This window comes from Microcaecilia unicolor, chromosome 2 (assembly GCF_901765095.1).
Source record: "Microcaecilia unicolor chromosome 2, aMicUni1.1, whole genome shotgun sequence".
Taxonomy (NCBI): Eukaryota; Metazoa; Chordata; class Amphibia; order Gymnophiona; family Siphonopidae; genus Microcaecilia; species Microcaecilia unicolor.
The window spans coordinates 246,151,331-246,175,498 of NC_044032.1; the positions used below are offsets into that span (position 1 = coordinate 246,151,331).

At 43.6% G+C, this 24,168-nt stretch overlaps 1 protein-coding gene across 1 annotated transcript in view; it reads left to right on the forward strand.

Annotated features, from left to right (window-relative positions):
• Positions 1–24,168, forward strand: part of TMC1 (transmembrane channel like 1) — a 138,550-nt gene that overhangs the window by 63,973 nt on the left and 50,409 nt on the right. Inside the window, exons 10-14 of the mRNA XM_030191978.1 lie at positions 5,885–6,029; positions 11,446–11,640; positions 18,783–18,962; positions 19,075–19,227; positions 20,956–21,084. Coding sequence (XP_030047838.1) covers positions 5,885–6,029; positions 11,446–11,640; positions 18,783–18,962; positions 19,075–19,227; positions 20,956–21,084 — 802 coding nt within the window. The remainder of the gene's footprint in view (positions 1–5,884; positions 6,030–11,445; positions 11,641–18,782; positions 18,963–19,074; positions 19,228–20,955; positions 21,085–24,168) is intronic.

Consider the following 24,168-nt stretch of genomic DNA (forward strand, 5'->3'; position numbering starts at 1 on the left):
CCACACTGGGAAAAGACCAAGGGTCCATCGAGCCCAGCATCCTGTCCACGACAGTGGCCAATCCAGGCCAAGGGCTCCTGGCAAGCTTCCCAAACGTACGAACATTCTGTACATGTTATTCCTGGAATTGTGGATTTTTCCCCAAGTCCATTTAGTAGCGGTTTATGGACTGGAGAAAAATAGCATCTTATGATCTCCAGAAGAAAGCTTTCTATGGTGTGATGCAAGTTTTTTAATGAGCGTTAGTGGTAAATTTGATAGGCTGAGATCTTACCACGCATACTCTAGCATGGTTTATGGCCATACAGATAAAGCATTTTATCAGAAATGTCTGTTTCCAGAAATACTTTGCTGTTTGCTCTTAAACTATCACAAAACAATTTGCATATTAGGAACTAAAGAATCTTTGCCATATATTAAAAAAAGTAAATAACAGGTGTGGACCGACAGTGGGGTCTCTGGGCACTAAGGGTCATGGGTCCCTAACAACCTATCAAAAATGATTAAACTAGACGGAAGCTAGGGGAGAGTGAGCACCCACCTACTGTTGTGGGCCCTCAGGCACTGGCATATTGTCTCAATGGTCAGTCCGCTCCTGGGTGGTAATAGTATGAATGCATAATACCCCAGATTCTATATATGGCGCCTAGTTACACGCGAAAATCAGCATGCGTAGCGGATTTAAGTATGTAACTTAAGCCAATCAGTGCCGATAATTGGATGTTAAGCAACTATCTACACTAATTGACAATAATTAGAATTTATTTTCACTACTCGCTAAGCATATTTAATAAACTAGTCTGCACAAATTCTACCATGTAGACCTCAAAACAGGGCATGTCATGGGCATTCCTAATATTTATGTGCAGTGTACATAAGTACATAAGTACACAAGTACATAAGCAATGCCACACCGGGAAAAGACCAAGGGTCCACCGAGCCCAGCATCCCGTCCACGACAGCGGCCAATCCAGGCCAAGGGCACCCGGCAAGCCCCCCAAACGCACAAACACTCCACACATGTCACTCCCGGGATTTGGGATTTTTCCAAGTCCGTTTAGTAGCGGTTTATGGACTTGTCCTTTAGGAAACCGTCCAACCCCTTTTAAAACTCTGCTAAGCTAACCGCCTTCACCACATTTTCTGGCACGTTGGGTGAAGAAAAATTTTCTCTGATTTGTTTTAAATTTACTACATTGTAGTTTAATCGCATGCCCCCTAGTCCTAGTATTTTTGGAAAGCGTGAACAGACGCTTCACATCCACCTGTTCCACTCCACTCATTATTTTATATACCTCTATCATGTCTCCCCTCAGCCGTCTCTTCTCCAAGCTGAATAGCCCTAGCCTCCTTAGTCTTTCTTCATAGGGAAGTCGTCCCATCCCCGCTATCATTTTAGTCGCCCTTCGCTGCACCTTTTCCAATTCTACTATATCTTTCTTGAGATGCGGCGACCAGAATTGAACACAATACTCAAGGTGCGGTCACACCATGGAGCAATACAACGGCATTATAACATCCTCACACCTGTTTTCCATACCCAACATGACACAAACCAAATTAACATACAGACTCTGCATGCAGCACAATACCAGAAAAAAACAGAACATTGCTATACATTGCAAAATAAGACTGCAGATGTAAATTCTCAAATTGGACATATTCCAAATACTAAAATGAAAATAAAATGATTTTTTTTTTGTTGTCTTGTGACTTTGTTCTTCGGATCATGTTGGTCCCAGTCTCTGATTCTGCTGCTCTCTATCTGCTCCCTTAACTCCACTTCCAGGGCGTCCTTTCCATTTATTTCTTTACTTTCCTCCTTTCTTCTTCATTTCTTGTCCTACATCCACACATCCACAGGTAAAAGTTGGGTCCTCCGCGGACTTTATTGGAGGAGGTATAGAGTGGATCCAGCTTTTGCCTATTTTCTCCAGCCATGTGCAGTTTTTCTCCTCTTTTCACTTTACTTCATCTCCATCAGTATGCATCTCTTTCCGCTTTCTTTCTTTCTTTCTTTCCTCCCCTACACCCATATGCATCTCCTTCCTCTCTCTTCCCTCTCTTCTATCCATGTGCAGCATTTCTCCTCTCTCTCCTCCCCTCCATCCATGTCCAGAATTTCTCCTCTCCCCTAAATCCATGTGCATCTCCTCCTGTGTCTTCCCTTACCTCCATCCATGTCCAGCATTTCAACTCTCTCCCTTCCCCTCCATCCATGTCCAGCATTTCAACTCTCACCCCTCCTCTCCATCCATGTGCATCTCCTTCCTCTATCTTACATTCCCTCCATCCATGTCCAGAATTTCTCCTCTCTCCCCTAAGTCCATGTGCATCTCCTCCTCTGTCTTCCCTCCCCTCCATTCATGTCCAGCATTTCTCCTCTCCCCCTCCCCTCTATCTATGTGCATCTACTTTCTCTGTCTTCCCTCCCCTCCATCCAGGTCCAGCATTTCTCCTCTCCTCCTCCCCTCTATCCATGTGCATCTACTTCCTCTGTCTTCCCTCCCCTCTATCCATATCCAGCATTTCTCCTCTCCCCCTCCCCTCTATCCATGTGCATCTACTTCCTCTGTCATCCCTCCCCTCCATCCATGTCTAGCATTTCTCCTTTCCCCTCCATTCCTGTGCATCTCCTTCCTCTGTCTTTCCTTCCCTCCAACATTTCTCCTCTGTTCCCTGCCCTCCACTCTATCCATGTCCAGTATTTCTCTTCTTTCCCCTCCCCTCCATCCATGTGCACCTCCTTCCTGTCTTCCCTCACCTCCATCCATGTCCAGCATTTATCCTGCCCTCCCCTCCATCCATCCATGTCCAGCAACTCTGCTCTCTCCCCTGCCCTCCCCTCCCATCCATGTCCAGTGATTCTCCTCTGCCCTCTCCTCCCATCCATGTCCAGCAATTCTCCTTTGCCCCCTATCCTCCCCTCTCATCCACATCCAGTGATTTTCCTCTGTCCCCTGCCCTCCCTTCCCATCCATGTCCAGCGATTCTCCTCTGCCCTCCCCTCCATGTCCAGTGTATCGCCCCAGCCCCCCTTTTCAGTTCCAACCCCAGTCCCCACCTGCGCTCTCAGCTTTCCACAATCCTCCTTTCCTTCCAGCCACCCTGTGTTTAAAAAGTCGCAGTGGTGGTGGCATCAGCAAAAAAGCAGGCTCGCCTCTAGCCTTCCCTTCTTTCTCAGTGTGCTGCCTTTCTCTGATGCAATTTCCTGTTTCCGGTTTCCGCAAAGGCAGCACACTGAGAAAGGAAGGCTAGACGCGAGCTTGCTTTTTCACTGACACCGACGTCGCTGCGACTTTTTAAATGTAGGGTGGCTGGAAGGAAAGCTGAGGATCGAATGGTGGGAAGCGGGAGGAAGTGCCGCGGGGCCCTGGAGGTGCAGGGCCCTGTGCGACTGCTCCTGTCGCCCCTGCCTAAGACTGGCCCTGGTTTTGAGTGTCTTTTTTTGCAGGATTTTGTGTTATTTAGCAAAGTGTCTGGACCTATTTGAAAGCAGGCTCTGGGGCATGGGCTGTCTCACCCAAAATAAAAATACTCAAGACCAGTGGTCTCTGCATCTTGTGTTGTCATCACCAAACAAAAATCCATCTGGCAGTGGAAGGAGTGTGTGCTGTTCTGGAGGTGGTGATCACAATTTGAATGTTTTTATATGGTGAGTTGTAAGAGGGAAGAGCTCCATTGTTGGTAAGGAGATTTTGGAAGAGTGTTTGGAAACAAGTCTGGCAATGGACTGGGGAATAGTGGGCTAACAAATGGCTGGCATGCCTTTTGAGCATTGCAGAGCAGGGGCTTTCTCTTGGACAGAGCCCCCCAGGAGTGGACCACCTGTTGATACTTGCTGCTAAGATGTGTATTGCGAAGTCTTGGGGACACAGGGAAGGCCCTAAGGAACTTGTATGACATTGGGCCGTACAGGACATCAGAAGATTTGATAAGATTACATGGGAGCTGAGTGGAAATGGGGACACATACACTCAACTATGGAGGGAGATTGACATCTGAGGTCCTCAAATTACTTAGGCGTACTCACACTGATGGAGGGGATGGCATAGGATTAGGCATAAGAGATCTCGTATTCCAGGAGGCAGTCGGGACAGATCTCTCTTTTATAAATTTCTTTAGTTAATCACACAGAACCATAAGCTCAGCACAAGGGTAGAGTATGTACTTTCTCCATTGGGGAAGGGGGGGGATGAAGGTGGAGGATGGGGGGGGGGGGGGAGTGAACCTTCATGAAGTCTAGTTTTGACCATAGGGTGCGACATCAATGACTTTGAGCCAGTAGTGCAGTAAGTATTTGGCTTCCAATTCTCAATCATTTGTTCCTTGGAATGCTTAAGTCACGCCCTCTCTTCAAAATGATTACTTCTATATCAAAAGTTTTGTGGCTTCAAAAACCACAATTACTTTTTGAAGAATTTTTTGATTTGCATTTAAACTCCATTGTCCAAAACCATCAAAAATCCTTAAACTTTAAGAGGCTATATAAGCTCTTAAAGTAAACATAGCTAAAAAGCTGTCAGCTGTGATTACAATAATGAGCTCCAAGAATGGTTAGTTGAAAAGTCAAAAGCCTCCAGGTATCACATTGAAAACCCATTGCACACAGTAGGTAAACGGGCTTCTCTCTTATCCTGATTTCTTTTATTCAATGGTGCTGAAGCATTTATCTTGAAGTTTACTTCCAGCTCCTGCTGTGATTCACTCAAGAAAAGCCCACACTATAACTTGAATCAACTGAGACGTTGTGCTTGTCCCTGCTTTAGAGGTTGGGGAGGGCTTCTCCCATCAACATTCCAGCTATAACAGCAAATTACACAACTGCAGCTGTAACAATCCTTGCTGGTGCTTAGTTTTCTTACTACCATTAAGCTGAATATTTTAGCATCACTGAAGAAATGTGGAATGCGGGTGGGATTGTGGATGGGTTGTAAGGGTAGGTCAAAGGTGGGGATGTGTATTAGCAGGGGTGGCAGATGCAAGAAGCACATCCCCAAAAGTAAAGCATTTCCTAACATTATCATTCAATATTGGCTTCAGTGTTGACTCCAACAACTCTCCTGTCTTTGAATAGGAGTGATTGGGAGATGGTGGGTCAGATTGAAAGTCTGATTAGGTGACAGTTTCTGGGAGGTAGTCTTGTCTTGGGGGGAAGATACCTCAGTACCATGGTGAGGTGAGTCACTGCCTGCCTGAGCTGATGCCTGTCCTCAGGGGAGGGAGTAGAGTGATGAGTCAGCGGGACCGCCTGCTATGTGCCTAGGCATCCCAAATCTCCTCTAGATTCCTATGTTCGGTTTCTCTTCCCAGTTCCACTTCTGCAGGTTACACCAAGTCAGCCTGAGAGACTTCTTCTGTCTTGGTTCAAAGACCCAATCAGTCATGAAGGGAGGCAGCTCCCTGTTTTTTTCTGAAGCTTGGAGCTTCTTAGACTCTAACAGCTGCCTAGGCCCAAAGCTAGTGAAGCCCCTCAGACCCAAATTAACAGAGCCTTTCATAGTTACCTGAATAAACCAGAATAGGACCTCCCACTATTGGTGATAAACACTTCAGCCTATCTTTCATTTAGGGGTCCTTGTGACTCTGGGCAAGTCACTTAACCCTCCATTGCCCCAGGTACAAATAAGTACCTGTATACAATATGTAAGCCGCATTGAGCCTGCCATGAGTGGGAAAGCGCAGGGTACAAATGTAACAAAAAAAAATTATAATGACTTTTAATGCATTGGTGCCTATGAATGCTTCTTTCCTATTTTCTCCATCTTGATCTTGCTCTCTGTTCTATTGTTTTTCTTCTTCCTGTGTTTCTTGCACAGGCCCATGTTTGATCTTATTATTTGGTCTGTGTCTAATTGCATGTGGGGGATGGGGTTTCCTACAGAATGGCAAAGAATGCTAACGACGAAGGAGGTGGAGATGATACCAGTTTTAATTTTAGCTGGAAAATGTTTACAAGTTGGGATTACTTGATTGGCAACCCTGAAACAGCAGACAATAAGTTTGCATCTATCACAACAAGCTTCAAGGTAAGTTGTGAATCCAGTGATGTTTTCTTAAGGCCCGACATTCAAAAAGAAAAGCTTAGCTGCTAAATTTATGCTCTTAAATTAGGATCCTAAATTTGTACACTATTGACTGTCAAAAAATTCATCATAAGTTAGGAGCATAAAAGTTATGCTCATAAATTTAAGCCTGCCATTTGTCTGCCTAGATTTAATTCATGAACCTTGAGCTGAAAATCAGTGCTAAGCTCCTAACTTCTTTTCCCCACCCTAAATCTGCCCCTGTAACCACCTACTTTTTATGCTCATAAATTCAGTTCAGGGAACTGCACTCAGCCCTAGAGAATTTTCAGAGGCCAATTTATGAGCATAACTCTCAAAGTTAGGCGCATAAATCCTTCGTATATCAGGCCCTGTTTACTAAGTCGCACTGTAGGTGCACACACTTTTTAGGGCATGCTAAAAATTAGCACGCACTAAAAATAGAGACACCCATTGTATTCCTATGGGTGTCTTTAGCGTTAGTGCGTGGTAATTTTTAGCACGTGCAAAAAGTGTGCGTGCCTACAGCGCTGCTTAGTAAACAGGCCCTTAATGTTTGCACTACCAGTGAATTGGAGGAGGCCTGATTTAACAAAGGCTTTCTCTTCTGTGTCATCTTGTAATAAGCTAGATCTTCATTTTCTTATCATCGAGGTTTAAAAGAATATTACACATGACCACTCAGCTCAATTGGTCAAACGCACATGCATGCTTTTTTATTTTCTACAGGTTAAAGCACTTTCAAGCCAAGAACAATAATGAATAATAGGGTGGGAGCCTATTGCTAAATCAAACTAAATATCCAACACCCAGTAATAACAATAGATGCCAACAGCTCATATGGACCTCAGTGGCAACTCATTTCACAGGGGTACTAATAATCTCATGGCTCATCTGCCACCTCACTGATCCTTGAATTCTAACATCATCATCATATGTCCTATTTTTCTGGAAAACATTTTACAAATTCATGTTATATCAATGCTTACTTTCCTTGTTATATATACTACTGTTTTAAGCATTTGTGATAATATTCCCCAGACTGGCCCTATTGGATGTTACATTTCTATCTGCTTGAGGTTTTTTTTGGTCTTTGCTGACTAACATTGTTTTGTGCTTTTGTTTTATCATTCAATAATTCAATAAAAATTTTGTGAACTTAAAAAAATATGTATATAGAATCAAACTTTTCTCTGAACTTATATTTCTCTAACTAAATTAATACAATTAACATCTCTATCAAGGAATCACCGCCAACATGGACCATGTTTCACCATGTGTTGCTGCAGAGTGCGGTCCTACAACAATAAACTTATTAAATATGTTACCATAATTTAAATTTTGAATGATATTTTACAAAAATTCAATTATTAAAAAAAAACCCACTGTGACTCACATTCATCTCAAATGTCTCAACTGTTTCCAAACTCAAACGTTTTCAAAATGGCAAACAAACACAGACACTCCTTTAAATACAATCAGATGGTGTGAGCGAGCCAATGAACAAGTTGGTTTCAAATTCCAACGCAATTCTAAGTTCAATCCCTTAGGGTATATTGTGTCTAAAGTGAACATCCATCACTGATCCTTGTAATTTGTCAATTCTTCCAGAAAACCACCCTCCCACCCCATTTTTACTTGATGTATAATGTTCCAATGGATATCTTTAACTAAGTGATGTTTATTAATCCAATGAGCTACTAACGGAGCTCCCATATTCACAACAGAAATACATGATTTATGTTCATTAAGTATAGAACTAGACGATCTCCCCTTATATATCAAATTACAGGGGAACACAATAATATAAAAAACATTATTTCTGTCACAATTACAATTTTCCTAGAAAAACTAGTAATACTCAATTGAACTCCCTCCATCATGAAATCACACCATTGGAATTTGCCACATTTAATGTGGCCTCTCAGTTGTTCACTAGTGTCCATATAATCCAATTGCTTGTAGGTCAGTAGCTCTCCCAGAGTCTTACCTCTTCTATATGCTACAGTTGGACACTGTTGAAAGCAACAGTGTATTGTTGACACTTGTCAATACTTAAAAAAAAAAAATCAAGGCTGTGACTGCAGAAATGTGGGCAGAATAGGGAAAAACCAGAACTAATGTGTTCTCTTGAACCTTCTCTTTATAGCACAACTAGTATAAAAGGCCCGTTTCGGTAGACAATAAAACGGGCGCTAGCAAGGTAATCCCCCCCCCCCGCAGCGTCCTTCCTGTCTCCCCTGCCCTCCTTGCAGCCACCCATCTGGTCTCAGGACCCCCTCCCCACCAACCCTCCTCTGCCCCTGCAGCCACCCATGTCCAGCGACTCTCCTCTCCCCCTGCCCCCCCTGCAGCCACCCATGTCCACCAACCCTCCCCTCCCCCTGCAGCTACCCATGTCCAGTGACCCTCCTCTCCCTTGCCCCCCTGCAGCCACCCATGTCCAATGACCCTCCTCTCCTTTCCCCTTTCCCCCCCTGTAGCCACCCATGTCCAGCGACCCACCTCTCTCCCCTGCCGCCCCTGCAGCCACCCATGTCCAGTGACCCTCCTCTCCCCCTGCCCCCCTGCAGCGTCCCTTCTGTCTCCCCTGCCCTCCCCTGCAGCCACTCAACTGGTCTCAGGACCCCCTCCCGACTTCCCTCTTCCCTGCCCCCCCCACAGCCATCCATGTCCAGTGACCCTCCTCTCCCCCTGCAGCCACCCATGTCCAGCGACCCTCCCCTCCCCCTGCCCCCCTCCAGCCACCCATGTCCAGCAACCCTCCCCTCCCCCCTCGGCGCATCACCCAAACCCCTACCCCCCCCCAGCGCATCACCCAAGCCCCTACCCCCCCCTCGGGCACATCAACCCCCTCGCCACCCGCAGCCGCCAATACTAACGCTGTCCGGCCACTGCTGCGTCTCCTGTTGAGCAGCAGTGGCCAGTACAAAAAGAAAAAAGCCAAAAATAGATTTTAAACCTGAAACATGGCTCCGTAGACAGCCATCTGGCATTGGCTGTCATCTCTGCAGCCGCTCCTCCTCTCCCCTCTGACGTCGCTGCACTCCTCCGGGGTCTTCCTGCAGGGGCAGTGACATGAAGGGGAGAGGAAGAGCGGCTACCAGATGGCTGTCTACGGAGCCGCATTTCAGGTTAAAAATCTTTTTTGGGCTTTTTTCTTTTTGCACCAGCTGCTGCTGCTCCACAGAAGAAGCAGCAGCGGCCGGGTAATTTTAGTATTGGCGGCTGCGGGTGGTGAGGGAGTTGATGTGACCGAGAGGGGGGGGTAGGGGCTTTGGTGATGCGCCAGGGGGAGGGGCTTGGGTGATGCGTCGAGGGGGGGTAGGGGCTTGGGTGCTGTGCCGGGGCGGAGGAGATTGGGTGTTGCGCCGAGGGGGGGCACTGAGAGCTGATTGGTAGGCAGGGGGAGGAGTAGGGAAACACGCTCCGCGTGTTTCCCTACTTCTCCCCCTGCCTGGCTCGCAGTTTTGCAGGGCAGGGGCTTGGGTGTTGCGCCCAGGGAGGGGCACTGACAGCTGTTTCCCAGGCAGGGGGAGGAGTAGGGAAACACCCCTTGCCTTGGAATCAGCTGTCAGTGACATCACTGACGTCAGTGCATTCTAAACTGCCTAGCAGACCACTTCCGAGGGAGCCACGGTACCAGGCACATTAGAACGTTGGAGGTGAGAATTATTATATAGGATAATACATCTCGTTGCACAAACTTTGCTCTCAAATATGTATTCTTGATGACAGAATTCGTACACTGTCTATTTAACGATCTTTCTTTTATTTGTTGAGCTTAGTCTGTTGAACTTAAAATTGAATTTGAATTTACTGTAGTGAAACTAGCTTGTTCGTTGGCTCGCTCACACCATGTGATTATATTTAAAGGAGTTTCTGTGTTTAATCGCCATATTGAAAATACACATGAGGATGGAGTTGAGACATTTTAAGTGAATGTGGGTCACAGCGTTTTTTTTATAATTGAGCTTTTGTAAAATATAGTTTAACATTTAAATTGTGTTAATGTATTTATTGTTGTCGAATTGCACTCTGAAGCAGCATATGGCAAAACATGGTCCATGTTGGCGGCGGTTCCTTGATAGAGATAACTTAATTGTATTAAATTAGTTGAAGAAATATAAATTCAAAGGTAAGTTTGATTCTATATACATATTTTTAATTTTTTTTCAGAAAAACAGCGCATATGATGATGATGTTAAAATTCAAGGACCAGTGAGGAGGCATGTGAGCTATGGGGTTATTAGTGGCTGTGTGAAACAAGTCGCCGCTGAGGTCCATATGAGCTGTTCGCATTCACAGATATTACTGTGTATTGGGTATTTAGTATTTAGTTTTTCTACAGGAGCACAGAATGCATCTCTTTTGGAGCCTTTGATGATAATGGCCCTTATTTTAGAAGCACCATCATGTGTATATGGTGGCTTTTAAACATGTAGATCATCTACACATGGAAATAGTGATTTTCAAAAGCCAGGTTTTATATGTAGTAATCCATAGCAAGGTGGTATGGTTAGGGCTTGGAGAGGAAATGGTTTGGGTGGCCTAAAGTACCAAAGTGTATTTCCTTGAATAGGAAAAATGTTTTATGTTGGCATTTGCACCACCCCAAGGCATGTATAAGTGCTTGCACAGAGGAGAGGTGCAAAGGCCGAGGGCAAACCCTCTTCTGATCCTCCTAAACATCAGCAGCCCTTTTGGTGTCCCCTCCCCCCCCCCACACACACACTCACAGTACCCCTTCTAGACAAGAAACCTCTATCCCTACCCTCAGTTCCACTCCTTGCTCTTACCAAGAATCCCTTGTATCTAAAATGGAGCAAAAGCAATCCTCAGTCTCTCTTGCTCCATCAGATTTCCATGTTCAAAATGATGCCAGCAACCCCTAGTGGTAGTCTCACGGTATCACTGCTAGAGGGTCAAGCTGCTGTAAGGGATTGTTGCTAAGGTCTTGAGCACGATTTTGAACCTGTGAATTTGAAAGTGCCGGAATAAATGGGGATTGTTCCTTTTCCTCACTAGACACCAGGGATCCAGAGTAAGAGCCAGGAATGGGATTGTAGGTTCCTTGCTTTGTGGGGATTGGAAGGAGTATTGATGTGTGTATGGGATCAGAAGAGATGTTGATGTGTGTGGGGGGTTCAGAAGGGATAATGATATGAGAGGATTAAAAAGGAAATTGATATGTGGGTTACTGATGTCTTCAGGTTGTGTCAAGAGGTGAAGGCATGGCTGCTGTAAGAAGCAGCAATATGAAATAACTACTCCTACAAACATGTGGGGTATAAAAGTATAGTTTTTCCCCACATAAAGCTGTTCAAAATCTTATGTTGTGTCATATTCATTTACTTGACCTTGGCTGACTAGTCTTTTTTTGTTAATGTACTCATAGGAAGCCATCGTGGAAGAACAAGAGAGTCGGAAAGAAGAAAACATCCACTTGACCAGATTCCTTCGAGTTCTTGCTAACTTCTTGGTGCTGTGCACCCTGGCTGGAAGTGGTTATCTCATTTACTTTGTTGTGAGGAGATCTCAAAAATTTGCTTTGGAAGGGATGGAAAAATATGGGTGGTGGGAAAGAAATGAGGTAAGTGTGACCTAGTACTAAGAAGAAATGTGTTTGAGATGATCTTTTTAAAGGTGGCTATCCATGACAAAGTGTTGATGTCTCTACTTTTTCGTAGACAAATGTTCTTGTTGTCTTTGTCTCTCTTTCACCTACTGTAGGTACTCTGCAACATTATCTCATACAGGAATCTAGTATTTCTGTCTTTCCCTCTGATTGAAGGGTTGACCAATATTCAAAACTAATGGAGTTGTCTGGGGGCCATTCCTGGATTTTTCAGGCACTGAAAATCATTACAGACAACCCCGGGATTTTGTGGATTGCCCCAGGTGGTCTGTCAGTGGAGCCAGGGTGGTCCTGTTACTTATCTGGTTAACAGTAATATTTAGTCCGTTAACTGGGTAGCTAATTGAGTAAAGTTAGAACAGCAAAAAAAGGCTTTCCCCTAACTTTATCTCCTTCTAACACATACATGTAGATTATCCCTGAGTAATTTTACATCTACAATAAATTTCCATGCTTCTATAAGGGACTTAGTTAGGTCTGCTTTTGCCAAGGGGCAGTTGTCTCAGATTCCTGCTGAAGGGGGCCCCAGCTATCCATAGGAGGGGGGGGGGGTCATCAGATCACTGTTGTGCCTCTCAGTCTGGACCTGCAGGAGCAATCATAATGGACTAGAACCCTATCTAGAGTGTGGAGCAGGGGCGTAGCCAGACACCCAATTTTGGGTGGGCCTGGGCCCAAGATGGGTGGGCAGAAGAACTCCGCCTTGCCCCACAAGTGATTTGGTCTCTCCCTCTCTCACCTGCATGCCATATGGTCTCTCAAACATCCCCCCTCCCTCGCATAAAAAGCAGATTTTCACTGGCAGCAAGCAGCAACTAATACACTCTGCTCATGTTGACCCCACAGCTTTCCCTCTGATGCAACTTCCTGTTTCCGCATAGGTGGGAATACGTCAGAGGGAAAGCTGTGGGGCCAATGCGAGCAGTATGTATCAGTCGCTGCTTGCTGCAGACAAAGATCTGCTATTTACAAGGTATGCAGGAGGTACAGTTGTTGGGAATTTTCGGCTGGTGGGGCTTGGGGATCTCTGTCAGCCACATCATAGGTGTGCTGCTACTGGGTGGGCCTGAGCCCAAAGTGGGTGGGCCTGGGCCCACCCAAGCCCACCCTTGGCTACGCCACTGGTGTGGAGGGCTTAACTTCCCTGATTGTTATCTCTTTCACACCTCATTCATATTGTGATATGGCCTACATTTCCCATGGGATAGGAGGCAATGCTCTGTTGTGGATTATGAATTGGTTGATGGATAGAAAACAGAGGGTAGGGTTAAATGACCAATTCTCTCAGTGGAGGAGGGTGAATAGCGGACTGCCCCAAGGATCTTTACTGGGACTGGTGCTATTTAACATTTATTAATGATCTGGAAATGGGAATGATGAGTGAGGTGATTAAATTTGTAGACGACACAAAACTATTCAAAGTTGTCAAAACACATGCAAATTGTGAAGAATTTCAGGAAGACCTGAGGAAACTGGAAGACTGGAAGGGCCGGTTTTAGGCAGGGGTAACAGGGGCCATCATACAGGGCCCCACACTCCTAGGGACCCCACATCCCTGGCACATCTGTCTTCCTGTCTCAGAACACCTCCCTGCTCTGTACCTTAATGTGTATCCATGTTTCAGTAGAGAGCGTTAGGCAGCAGCAGCGATTTTTATATCCCATAAGTGGATGAGTCCAGAGCCTCCTCACTGCTGCATCCCGCCCACTTTTGTTGTCACTTCCTGCTTCCACAAGGGAAGGATGCAGTAGTGAGGAGGCTCTGGGCTCGGCCACTGACTGGATATGAAAATCGCTGCCGCTGCCTGCTGTTCTCTACTGAAACATGGTGAAAGCGCATCAAGGTATGGAGTGAGGTGGGTTTCTGAGAGTTCTAAGGGCCTCTTTTATCAAGCCATGCTAATGGTTCTCGCACAGCAATGCTGACGGAGCCCATTCAAAGTGAATGGGCTTTGTCGGTATTACTGCACTGGGAGCTGCTAGAACAGCTTTATAAAAGAAGCCCTAAACCTCCTTTTACAATCTGATAAATTATGGTGGCTTCAGAAAAGTGTGAGATGATTAATTGATGTGATGTAATTAACTCTCTGACCATTTCAATACGACATGATATGGCTGATCTTGTCTTCTTAGAACAAGAGAGAGAAAACTGGGGAAGAAAAACTTGGCCACTTGTGACTATTGATAATGGCTCTTTTGCAACAGCCAGTGCTTTATCACACATTACGTGGGGCTCAGAACTCTGCAATGTGGTTCTCTAGGAACATGCTTTTATATTCTTGACTGTTATTACAACACAGCCTACCATTAGTACTTATGAATGCAGAACTTCCTGCAATTTCACCCTTTGAGTACACAAGCATGTAGCCAGTGTTGATAATATCACAACTGCATGGTCACCACTATGTTCCTCTGGTTGTTACCACTTGAGAAAACATGGTTTAATGAACACAGTAACATAGCAAATGATGGCAGATAAGGACCCTCATGGTCCATCCAGTCTACTGGACAAGGTAGCCAGAGCACACCCACTACTGTTTGCAGACCTCAGCCACCCAAGCTTAAACACTCTTTGTCAAGTCTTCACCATGCCAATCATACAGGCAGCCAAACATGGTGGAGGCTTGGTTATAGCCACATATCATCCCCAAGTATTGCTGACAGTATTCAACTTACTAGTCAAGATGTCTTCTTCTCTCCCCTAAGCTGAAAAGAACCCTCACTCGCAGTACGTGGCAAAAAAGTGATCTACAAGACTGGAGTTGCCGAAACGTCACCTGTCTTTTGCCATTTGTGGGACACAAACCGTAGAAGTCTGTCCAACATCAGCCTTAGTTCCCCTTTGCTGGATTTGGCAGATCTTCTTTTAGTCTTTAGCCATTTGCAGGACAAAGACCATAGAAGTCTATCTAGCAATGGCCTTAGTTCCCCATACTGGATTTGGCAAATGTTCTTTCAGTCTTTTGCTGTTTGCGCGACTCAGACCATAGAAGTCTGTATGAGTTTGGCCCTAGTTCCCACTACTCTTTCCCAACATAACACCTCAACAGCCACGTTGTGTTTCCATCCTCTTTCTATTTAGTTATCCCTGTATCTATCCCATGTATTTTTTTAATTTGCTCACCATTTTTGACTCTACCACCTCTCCAGGAAAGGCATTCCAGGCTTCTACTACCCTCTCTGTGAAAAAGTATTTCACGACATTACTCCTAAGTCTATCTACCTGCAACGTCCATTCACCTCTTCTAGTTCTACTGCCCCTACATCTCTGGAAGAGGTTTGTTTGCATATTAACATGATTAGCATTCCTAATTAGCAAGGAACTGTATTTCCAGATAGTTACAACTGGTCAAATGCTGCAGAGTCAGATCTGATCCTGTGCTCTGCCTCCTGCAGACTTGCTGAGCTTGCACTCACTTCTTCGTAGATGGACCATTGGTCTGACCCAGTATGGTTATGCTTAAGTTAACTTGAGCAAACTACTGCTTGGCCAATTCCTATGTCATTATTTTAGGTTATGGCTCTCCCTCCATCTCTTCAAGGCCATTATATGCTTTCCAGTACCTGTCTTTTATCCACAGCTTGGAGGGACCCTCTACTGAAAATCAATAATAAACTGATTTACTGAAAGACCTGGTTTAGTAGAGTCTAGTCTCTTAGTCAAATATTTGATGGCTTTATAATTATGAGCTTCTTATGGAATCCCAAGTAAACTTCTATTTCAGTGGCTTCAGCTGTAGCACTGCTTTCAGCAATCCTCCATAAACAAATTTGCAGTCCATGGAGAGCCCACTGTGTTGCAACTCAAAGCAAAGAGTAAACCTTTTGATCATGCTGCCTCTTTGTGCTATAAAATCTTGTGAGATTTGCTCCAGTCAAAACATCTTACCATTCAATCACAGTGGGCATTCCCTTGAACCATCCTACCCTTTCATTAGGTGAGAGGTTGGATCACAGACACGGTGAGAAGTCCTGGACATCACTGCTGCTATTCTTTCTATCTTTTTTCAACTTTCCTGTGTGTGCTTATAATATATTATAAGTATGTGTGAATCGCTCAGATGGTTCTGATGAGCACTATAACAAATAATAAAGAAACTTGGAAACTTGGCTGAAGATACTCAAACTCTACCAGAGTCTGTTGACTGAGATAATTTCTGCAACTCTACAAATAGGCCAACATCTTCATCCAGCCTAATGCAAACTTTGTTCTTTCTCTTTCATAAGACTCCATGGACACCGTGCAAGATGTATAGGGTGGGTCTACAAGCATCAGCAACTTGGCCACAAGAACCCTGAATCACATGCTTTTTGAGTGCCCAGATATACATGTTTTCTTGGTAATTTGGGAAGCGATTAAAAAGCTTTTCCTAGCCATCTTCAGCCCTACTCTGTCCATACTTATTTTTCGCTCATATCATGAGCAATTGGAAGCTCTCTGGGTCCAATAATGCCACCTTTTGGTGGAACTTCATTTTTCTATGCTACAGGTTCAAAAGAGTAAATTTAAACTTAATCGATTATCCATGGTTGAAAATTTTTGGAAACCTTTATTTGAAATTCTGGGAACTGACTGCCTTTTGTTCTGCTTGTGTCATATGTTCTGATGGGCTGTCTTCTCTCATTATTTTGCTATTCCCAGCCCTTTGGTTGGGTTCAATCTTTATTTGGAGCCATTTATCTCTGTTTCTCATCTACATCATGCTGTTGTGAACTGCAATTTGCCTACTTTATGATTCCCTGGTGATTAGCTTAGTAGTTTGATGTTTGTTTTTCTTGCCTTTGTACTGATTTATGCAATAATTAATAAAAAGTTAAAATTCTGTATTGCTCATACAACTTAATTGTCTTAATAAGCCAATCAGCACTTGCCACTTAACAAGCAATTATTGACACTAATTGACTTTAATTAGACATTATGTGCACAATTTTCTAGGCATTTTCTATAATGTGATGCGTGTAAATTCTAAGGTGCATATTGGGAGGAACCCCTGAGGGTCAGGGAAGAAGGGATCTGGGAGAGCAGCAAGATGGGTAGGTTTCATACCTGGGATTCCAACTACAAGTCTCAGGATCCTAGGGGCTGGGAAGCCACGCCCCCATGGAGGCACAAGTTTCCCAAGAGCCGGAGAAGGGAGGAGGGCTACAGTTCCCATGAACTACTACTACTACTTAACATTTCTAAAGCGCTACTAGGGTTACGCAGCGCTGTACAATTTAACATAAAAGGACAGTCCCTGCTCAAAGAGCTTACAATGAACCCCTGCAAAGCCCTGGGGGCAAGCAAAGGGAGCAGCAAGGGAACTATAATTCCCAGGATCCTGAGGGAGAGGAGAGGGATTGGCTGAGGAGGAATAATCAGGAAGGAGAGGACCAGCTGGGGACCATAAAGGGAGAGGAGCCCATGGAATGGGAGGTGGAGAAAGAGGTCAGAGAGGAGATCCAAGTCCAAAATGACTAGGGAACTGAGCCCATGGAGATTGCTGCTCTAGCTCAGGTACAAGGGAAGAAGTTGAAAGGCTTCATAACAAACCTTCTTCGAGGCTGGGGAAAGCTTGGAGGAAAAGTTAAGCAGCTGTTCCACTGTAAAACAGTGAATGATTTCAGCTGTGGCCAGAAGTCATGCCATGCTGGGGAAGCAGTGAGTGATTTTAACTGTGTCCAGAAGTCATGCCATGCTGGGGAAGCAGAAAGTGATTTAAACTGTGTCCAGAAGTCATGCCATGCTAGGAAGCAGTGAGTAATTTAAACTGTGTCCAGAAGTGGTGCCATGCTGGGGAAACAGTGAGTGACTTGAACTGTGTTCAGAACACTGCAATGCTGGTGAAACAGTGAGTGATTTAAAACTGTGTCCAGGAATCAGGCCATGCTGGGGAAGCAGTGAATGATTTAAACTGTATCCAGAAACTGTGGCTGGCGGGGGTAAGGAACAATGGGTGATATGTGCTGTAACCAAGGACTGTGTCTGGAAGAGGAAATGTCTTGGCCTTGCTGATGGAATAAAGTGGTTTTAAGCATATTTTTGGAGTCTGCTTCTGGGAGTGCTGTGTCCAAGGAAGGGCCCTTCCAGGGTCAGTCGAGTTCATACCTACAGGAAGGCCTAAAGGTGGGGCCTGCTGACAGTATCTGAAAAGGGGGTGTGGCCATGGGCTGGTCATGGGCAATCCTAGAATTTACATGCAGTGTTATAGAATATGCCCATTCCATGCATAATTTAGGTGTTAGCATTTACACCAGGTTTTCATTGGTGTAAATGGCCATGACTAAATATAGTCACAGGAAATGGGTTATAGACATATTCTATAAACCGCGTCTAAATTTAGGCACGGTTTATAGAATATGCCTAAGCGTATTTTTTTTGTTTATAGAATATGCCTAGGCGTATTTTTTTTCAGCTTTTGATGCATCATATGTAGAATCTAGTCCTAAGTGCATAAGCACTAATTGCAACCAGAGTACCACACGCTAATGGATATTTTAAATAAAGAACTGCCAAAGAACATGCTGTGTCCAGCTCCAAAATGCTGAGTCCAGTGTTAGACTTGCACTGACTGCACGTTAATTTTTTTATGTTAAGGTATGGTAACTGCAAAATCTAACACACTTTAGTAAAAGGGATCTTTAGTTTCCAATAAATTGATATGTATAATTTTTCTCAAATCCAGAAGGATATTAATTTTCTGTATATCTAGTTAGCCCTAGTGGGGAAAAGACCTTGAGATGCACTTTGCACAATGCTTTCAAGTATTGTATTTATTGTCTCTATTATTTAGGGTCATATGTAAATGCCTTGGTTTTGCTATTTTTGTATTATTACAACTTTGGCATATGGTTTTTCTGGCTCCCATTCCTTTTCTCTTCATGGTTTTCGTATTGTAGAGTCACATGTTTGAATTCTGTACTTGTTTCCTTTTCTCATATGAATATTGCAGGCCGTGTTTCTCCAGAACAGCTGGTTATTGATCTGTTTGATTCAGAAATTATTTGATATACTTCTTTACTGATGTTATATATTCATGCCCTACAATATTTAGTTAAATACTAAATTAAAAGATTATTTTCTTTAGATGATGGGTCTCTATTGTATTTTTCTTTCAGGTAAATATGGTCATGTCCTTGTTGGGTATGTTTTGTCCTACTTTATTTGATACAATTAGCAATTTGGAGAATTATCACCCTCGAATAGCTCTGAGATGGCAACTGGGGCGTATCTTTGCTCTTTTCTTGGGCAACTTATACACATTTCTTATTGCTTTAATGGATGAGATCAATCTTAAGGCAAGCAGATTATAGCTTTTTATTTGTTCTTGTATATTTATTTGAAGTATATTCTTTTTAGTCTTATGCAAACATTTCATAGTCAACACTTTAAACAAATTTGCTTTTCTAGCGGGAAGAAGAAAAGATAGTGAAATACAACATGACATTATGGGAAGCTAGTCTTTACAATGGTACATTATCTGAAAATTCTACGGCTCCTTCTGTACATGTAGATCCTGCAGATATTCCCAGAGGACCATGTTGGGAAACAATGGTGGGGCAGGTAAAGTAGGAATTTTACTTAATTCATGTATTTCACTTTGAGGAGGGGGGACAACATAATGGTAATTGGCATAAAACCTAGCCCTATAAATAAATTGATATTAAATGGAAAAAAAAAATAGGAGAAAAGGTACATGTCCTAAGAAAACCAGATTCTCCATTGTAATGATATCCCATTTCAAGTTGTTTTATATTTTTAGGGAAAGAGTTACTGGATTCTGAAATTTCAGTTTCCCCCCCAAGGGAAATACTTAGGAGTTTTTCTAGATTCTGTACTTAGTTTACAGCCACAGGTGGCTACTCTTGCAAAGAAGACTTGGTGGAAATTATGAGTGGTACCACAACCTCGATCCTATTTTACTCCTCATGTTTTAGAAGAGTTATACAGTCATTTATTCTCAATCAGATGGAATATTGTAATGCTATTTATGTAGGACTTCCTCAGAAACATTCATCTAGGCCGCAACACTTTCAGAATTTTGCTGCTATAATGAGTATTTAGAGAGATAGGGTCACTCCTTTGCTTCAGGCCCTGCATTGGCTTCAAACAGAGGCTAGAACAACGCTTGAAATGCTTTGTACAAAAATTCACACAAAAAGAAATACTCCTATGAAATGTTGCACCAAATCAACCTTTACGTTCGAACACTAGGGTTCTATGACGTGGAGGGTTACTTTCGATATAACGTCTAAATCTGAATTTGGACCTTTTACACAAAACATCCAAATTCTGAACAGGAAAGAAGGTCATTTTCGAAAAAGAAAAATTACTACTATTACTACTACTACTACTATTTAGCATTTCTATAGCGCTACAAGGCATACGCAGCGCTGTACAAACATAGAAGAAAGACAGTCCCTGCTCAAAGAGCTTACAATCTAATAGACAAAAAATAAATAAGTAAGCAAATCAAATCAATTAATGTGAACGGGAAGGAAGAGAGGAGGGTAGGTGGAGGCGAGTGGTTACAAGTGGTTACGAGTCAAAAGCAATGTTAAAGAGGTGGGTTTTCAGTCTAGATTTAAAGGTGGCCAAGGATGGGGCAAGACGTAGGGGCTCAGGAAGTTTATTCCAGGCGTAGGGTGCAGCGAGACAGAAGGCGCGAAGTCTGGAGTTGGCAGTAGTGGAGAAGGGAACAGATAAGAAGGATTTATCCATGGAGCGGAGTGCACGGGAAGGGGTGTAGGGAAGGACGAGTGTGGAGAGATACTGGGGAGCAGCAGAGTGAGTACATTTATAGGTCTACCTTTTTTGAAAACCCTACGGACGTTTTGTATTTTGGATTTTTTGTCATTTGGACATTTTTTGGTTCATTTTGGAAAAAAAAACCGTCCAAGTGCAAAATGTCCAAAATCAAGCCATTGGGATGTAGGAGGAGCCAGCATTTTTAGTAGACTGGTCTCCCTGACATCCCAGAACAGCAATAGGGCACCCTAGGGGGCACTGCAGTGAACTTCATAAAATGCTCCCAGGTAAACATCTGACCATTGCTCCCTTACTTTGTCTGCTGAGCCCCCCAAAACCCACTACCCCCAAATGTACACCACTACCATAGCGCTTACGGGTGAAGGGGGCACCTATATGTGGATACAGTGGGTTTCTGGTGAGTTTTGGAGGGCTCGCAGTTTCCTCCACAATTGTAACATTTACTGGTTTGCTATTCTAAACGTTCATTAGCAAATAACTATATATATCAAATATGAAAAAGTCTTTCAAATGTCATTATAGGAGTTTGTACGCCTGACGGTTTCTGACATCATGACAACATATATTACCATTTTGGCTGGTGATTTCCTGCAAGCAGTCTTTGTCAGATTCTTTAATTACTGCTGGTGCTGGGATTTGGAATATGGATGGGTAAGAGTCTAATTTGGGATTTTTTTTAATGCATCTTTTCTTTTATTAATGTCTTTGTTTCATGAAGAACAGTGCAGTGCAGGACATATTCATTTATTTAAGGTCATCTTTATGAAGAATTAAGGTAGATTCAAGCAAAATGTCACATGTTTGATTGTCTTTAAGTTGGTAAGCGGTCATAAGTTTGTACTTGGTGCAAAGACCTGGTAGCACTCAGGGAACAGGTCCAATCCCCAGAGGCTAGAGCAACAGACTTGGAGGAGCTGAGGCAGACAGGTTTATAGAAGAGGCCTACAGGGACATAGTAGAGAAATATCATCTCCATCTGGCATTCTATGTGCTGCCACGGAGGAGAAAGTTCACCTGATGGGAGAGCATCACCTTGGAGACGCAGGAAGTGATCCTATAGCCAGAACCTGCCTTCCAGGGAATATCCTCTTGCACCAAGGATGTATCTTCAGAGGCTTCTGCCCTGGAGGGAAGGGTTAGGATAGCAGTTTTAGATGGAGATTCCATCATTAGGCATATAGCTGGGTGGCTGATGGATGTGAGGATCGCTTGGTCACTTGTCTGCCTGGTGTAAAGGTGGCAGACCTCATGTGTCACCTAGATAAGATTTTAGATAGTGCTGGGGAGTAGCCTGTTGTCTTTGTAGATGTGGGTGCCAGTGACATAGAAAAATGTGGGAGGGCGGTTCTGAAGCCAAATTTAGGCTCTTAGAAAGTTGAAATCCAGAACCTCCTAGGTAGCATTTTCAGATATGCTCCCCATTCCATGCGCAGAACACAAGAGACAGGCAGTCTCAATGCATGGATGAGACGATGGTGCAGGGAGGAGGGTTTTAGATTTGTTAGGAACTGGGCAACATTCTCAGGAAGAAGGAGCCTTTTCCAACAAGCTGAGCTACATCTTAACTAGGGTGGAACTAGGCTGCTGATATCAACATTTGAAAAGGAGATAGAGCAGCTTTTAAAATCTTGGGGGAAGGCCGAGAGTCGTTCAAAAGCGCATTGTTCAGGACAAGGATATTACCAAAACAGGGAAGATAGGGCATCCTGATAGTGAGGTTGTAATAAAGGCCATAGTAGTCCAGATGTCTTTAAATAAATAGCAGACAGATTTTAAAGATTGTAAACTATCACTATCAACTCCTGAGCAAGTTGTAAACAGGAATAACAAACATTGTTTGAAATGTCTGTATACAAATGCAGAAGTCTAAAACATAAGATGAAAGAGTTAGAATATATTGCACTAAATGAAGAAATAGATATAATAGTCATCTCTGAGAGCTTGTGGATAGAAGATAACCAATGGGACACTGTCATACCAATGTACACATTATATTGCAGTGATAAGGTAGATTGAATTGTGGAGAATTATAAGCTAAAGAGGGCCTTGAATCAGCTAGACTAAAAATTCTGCAGGGCACAAAATGCACCTTGGAGTGCTTATGGATAGAAAGTCCATATATAAAGGGGAAAAGGATAGTGATAGGAGTTTACTACTGTCCACCTGGCCAGAATGAACAGACAGATGCAGAAGCTAACAAACTGGATAACACAATAATGAAGGGTGATTTCAATTACCCTGATATTTACTGGAAAAATTTAACATCGAGACATGCTAGAGAAGTAGTTCCTAGATGAAATCAAGGATTGTTCTAAGAGCAGCTGGTTCAGGAACCAACAAGAGGGAGATCAATTCTAGGACCTAGTCCTTAGTGGAGTATATGATCTGGTGCAGGAGGTAGTGGTGCTGTGGACACTTGATAACAGTGGTTATAACGTGATCAGATTAGATTTAATAACTGGATTGAGTATGTATAGGAAATTCAATACACTAACATTTAGGGGCCCTTTTAGAGAGCGGCAGTAAGCCCAACGCGGGCTTACCACTCGCTCTTTCGGGACTACTGCCGGCCCAATGTGGCCACTGGCAGTAGTCCAGCCCCTAGCCTATGCCACTTCCAGGGGAAAAAGAAACCCCCCGGAAATGGCTTGCGTGGCGGTAACCTGGAGGTAATTGAGCATCACCGCATGCTGCCCGGTTACCACTGGATTAGCACGAGAGCCCTTATTGCTACCTCAGTGGGTAGCAGTAAGGGCTCCCTGTTGCATGGCCATGCAGCAAGAGTTCATTTACCGCATGGCCGTGTGTGCTGGAGGCTTTCTTACCCATTGGGGTAAAAAGGGTCCTGGCGTGTGGGAAAAATGGCCCCCGTCACCAGCTCAGGGCCCATTTTCCCACAGCTTGGTTAAAGGGCCCCTCAACTTTCAAAAAGGAGACTATGATTATGTTTATGTTTATTAGTAGATTTGATATACTGCCATCTCAAGGAGGTTGCAGCGGTTTATAAAACAAATTCCAAAACATAAAATAAGAAAGGAACTCCAATTGAAAACAGGAAAGGAAGCTTACATCCTAAAACCAAACACACCACAACACAGCACAAGACAAAGCTCAGAAACAAACACAAACAACAGCATCTTAAAATAAAAGTACATGGAGTACTACTACCTGAAAAGGCCAAAAGGAAACCAGAGGAGCATCTGCAAAAGGTCAAAACTTTATATCGGACTTGAATGTTGTTTAAAAATATCATCCTGGAAGTTCAGATGAGACATATTCCATGTATTTAAAAAGGCAGAAGAAAGGCCAAACAGCCTGCATGGCTAAAAAGTGAAGGAGGCTATTAAAGCTAAAAGAACATCCTTCAGAAAATGGAAGAAGGACCTGACTGAAGATAATAGGACACAAGACAAAGGAAAACAATCCTTTCACTGTCAATTGCCAGTCAAGCAAACAGAGTGGAAGACACCAAGACAAAGAATCAGGACGGGCACAGGCTCAGTTTATTCATAAAATCCAAAGGGCATGTGCAAAGTACAGTCTTTCGGTGCAGTACACAGGTCGCGCTTGATACCAAAACCAGGTATAGGCCATGTTTCAGCAAGTTATGCTTTCATCAGGGGTCCTGTTGATAACACAACTAACTCTAATATACTAGCAATGCAGTATTCTGAAAGCTGAAAGTGTGGGCAAAGAAGATGACACTCCCTGAAACTTGTGAAAAGCAGTAGTGCC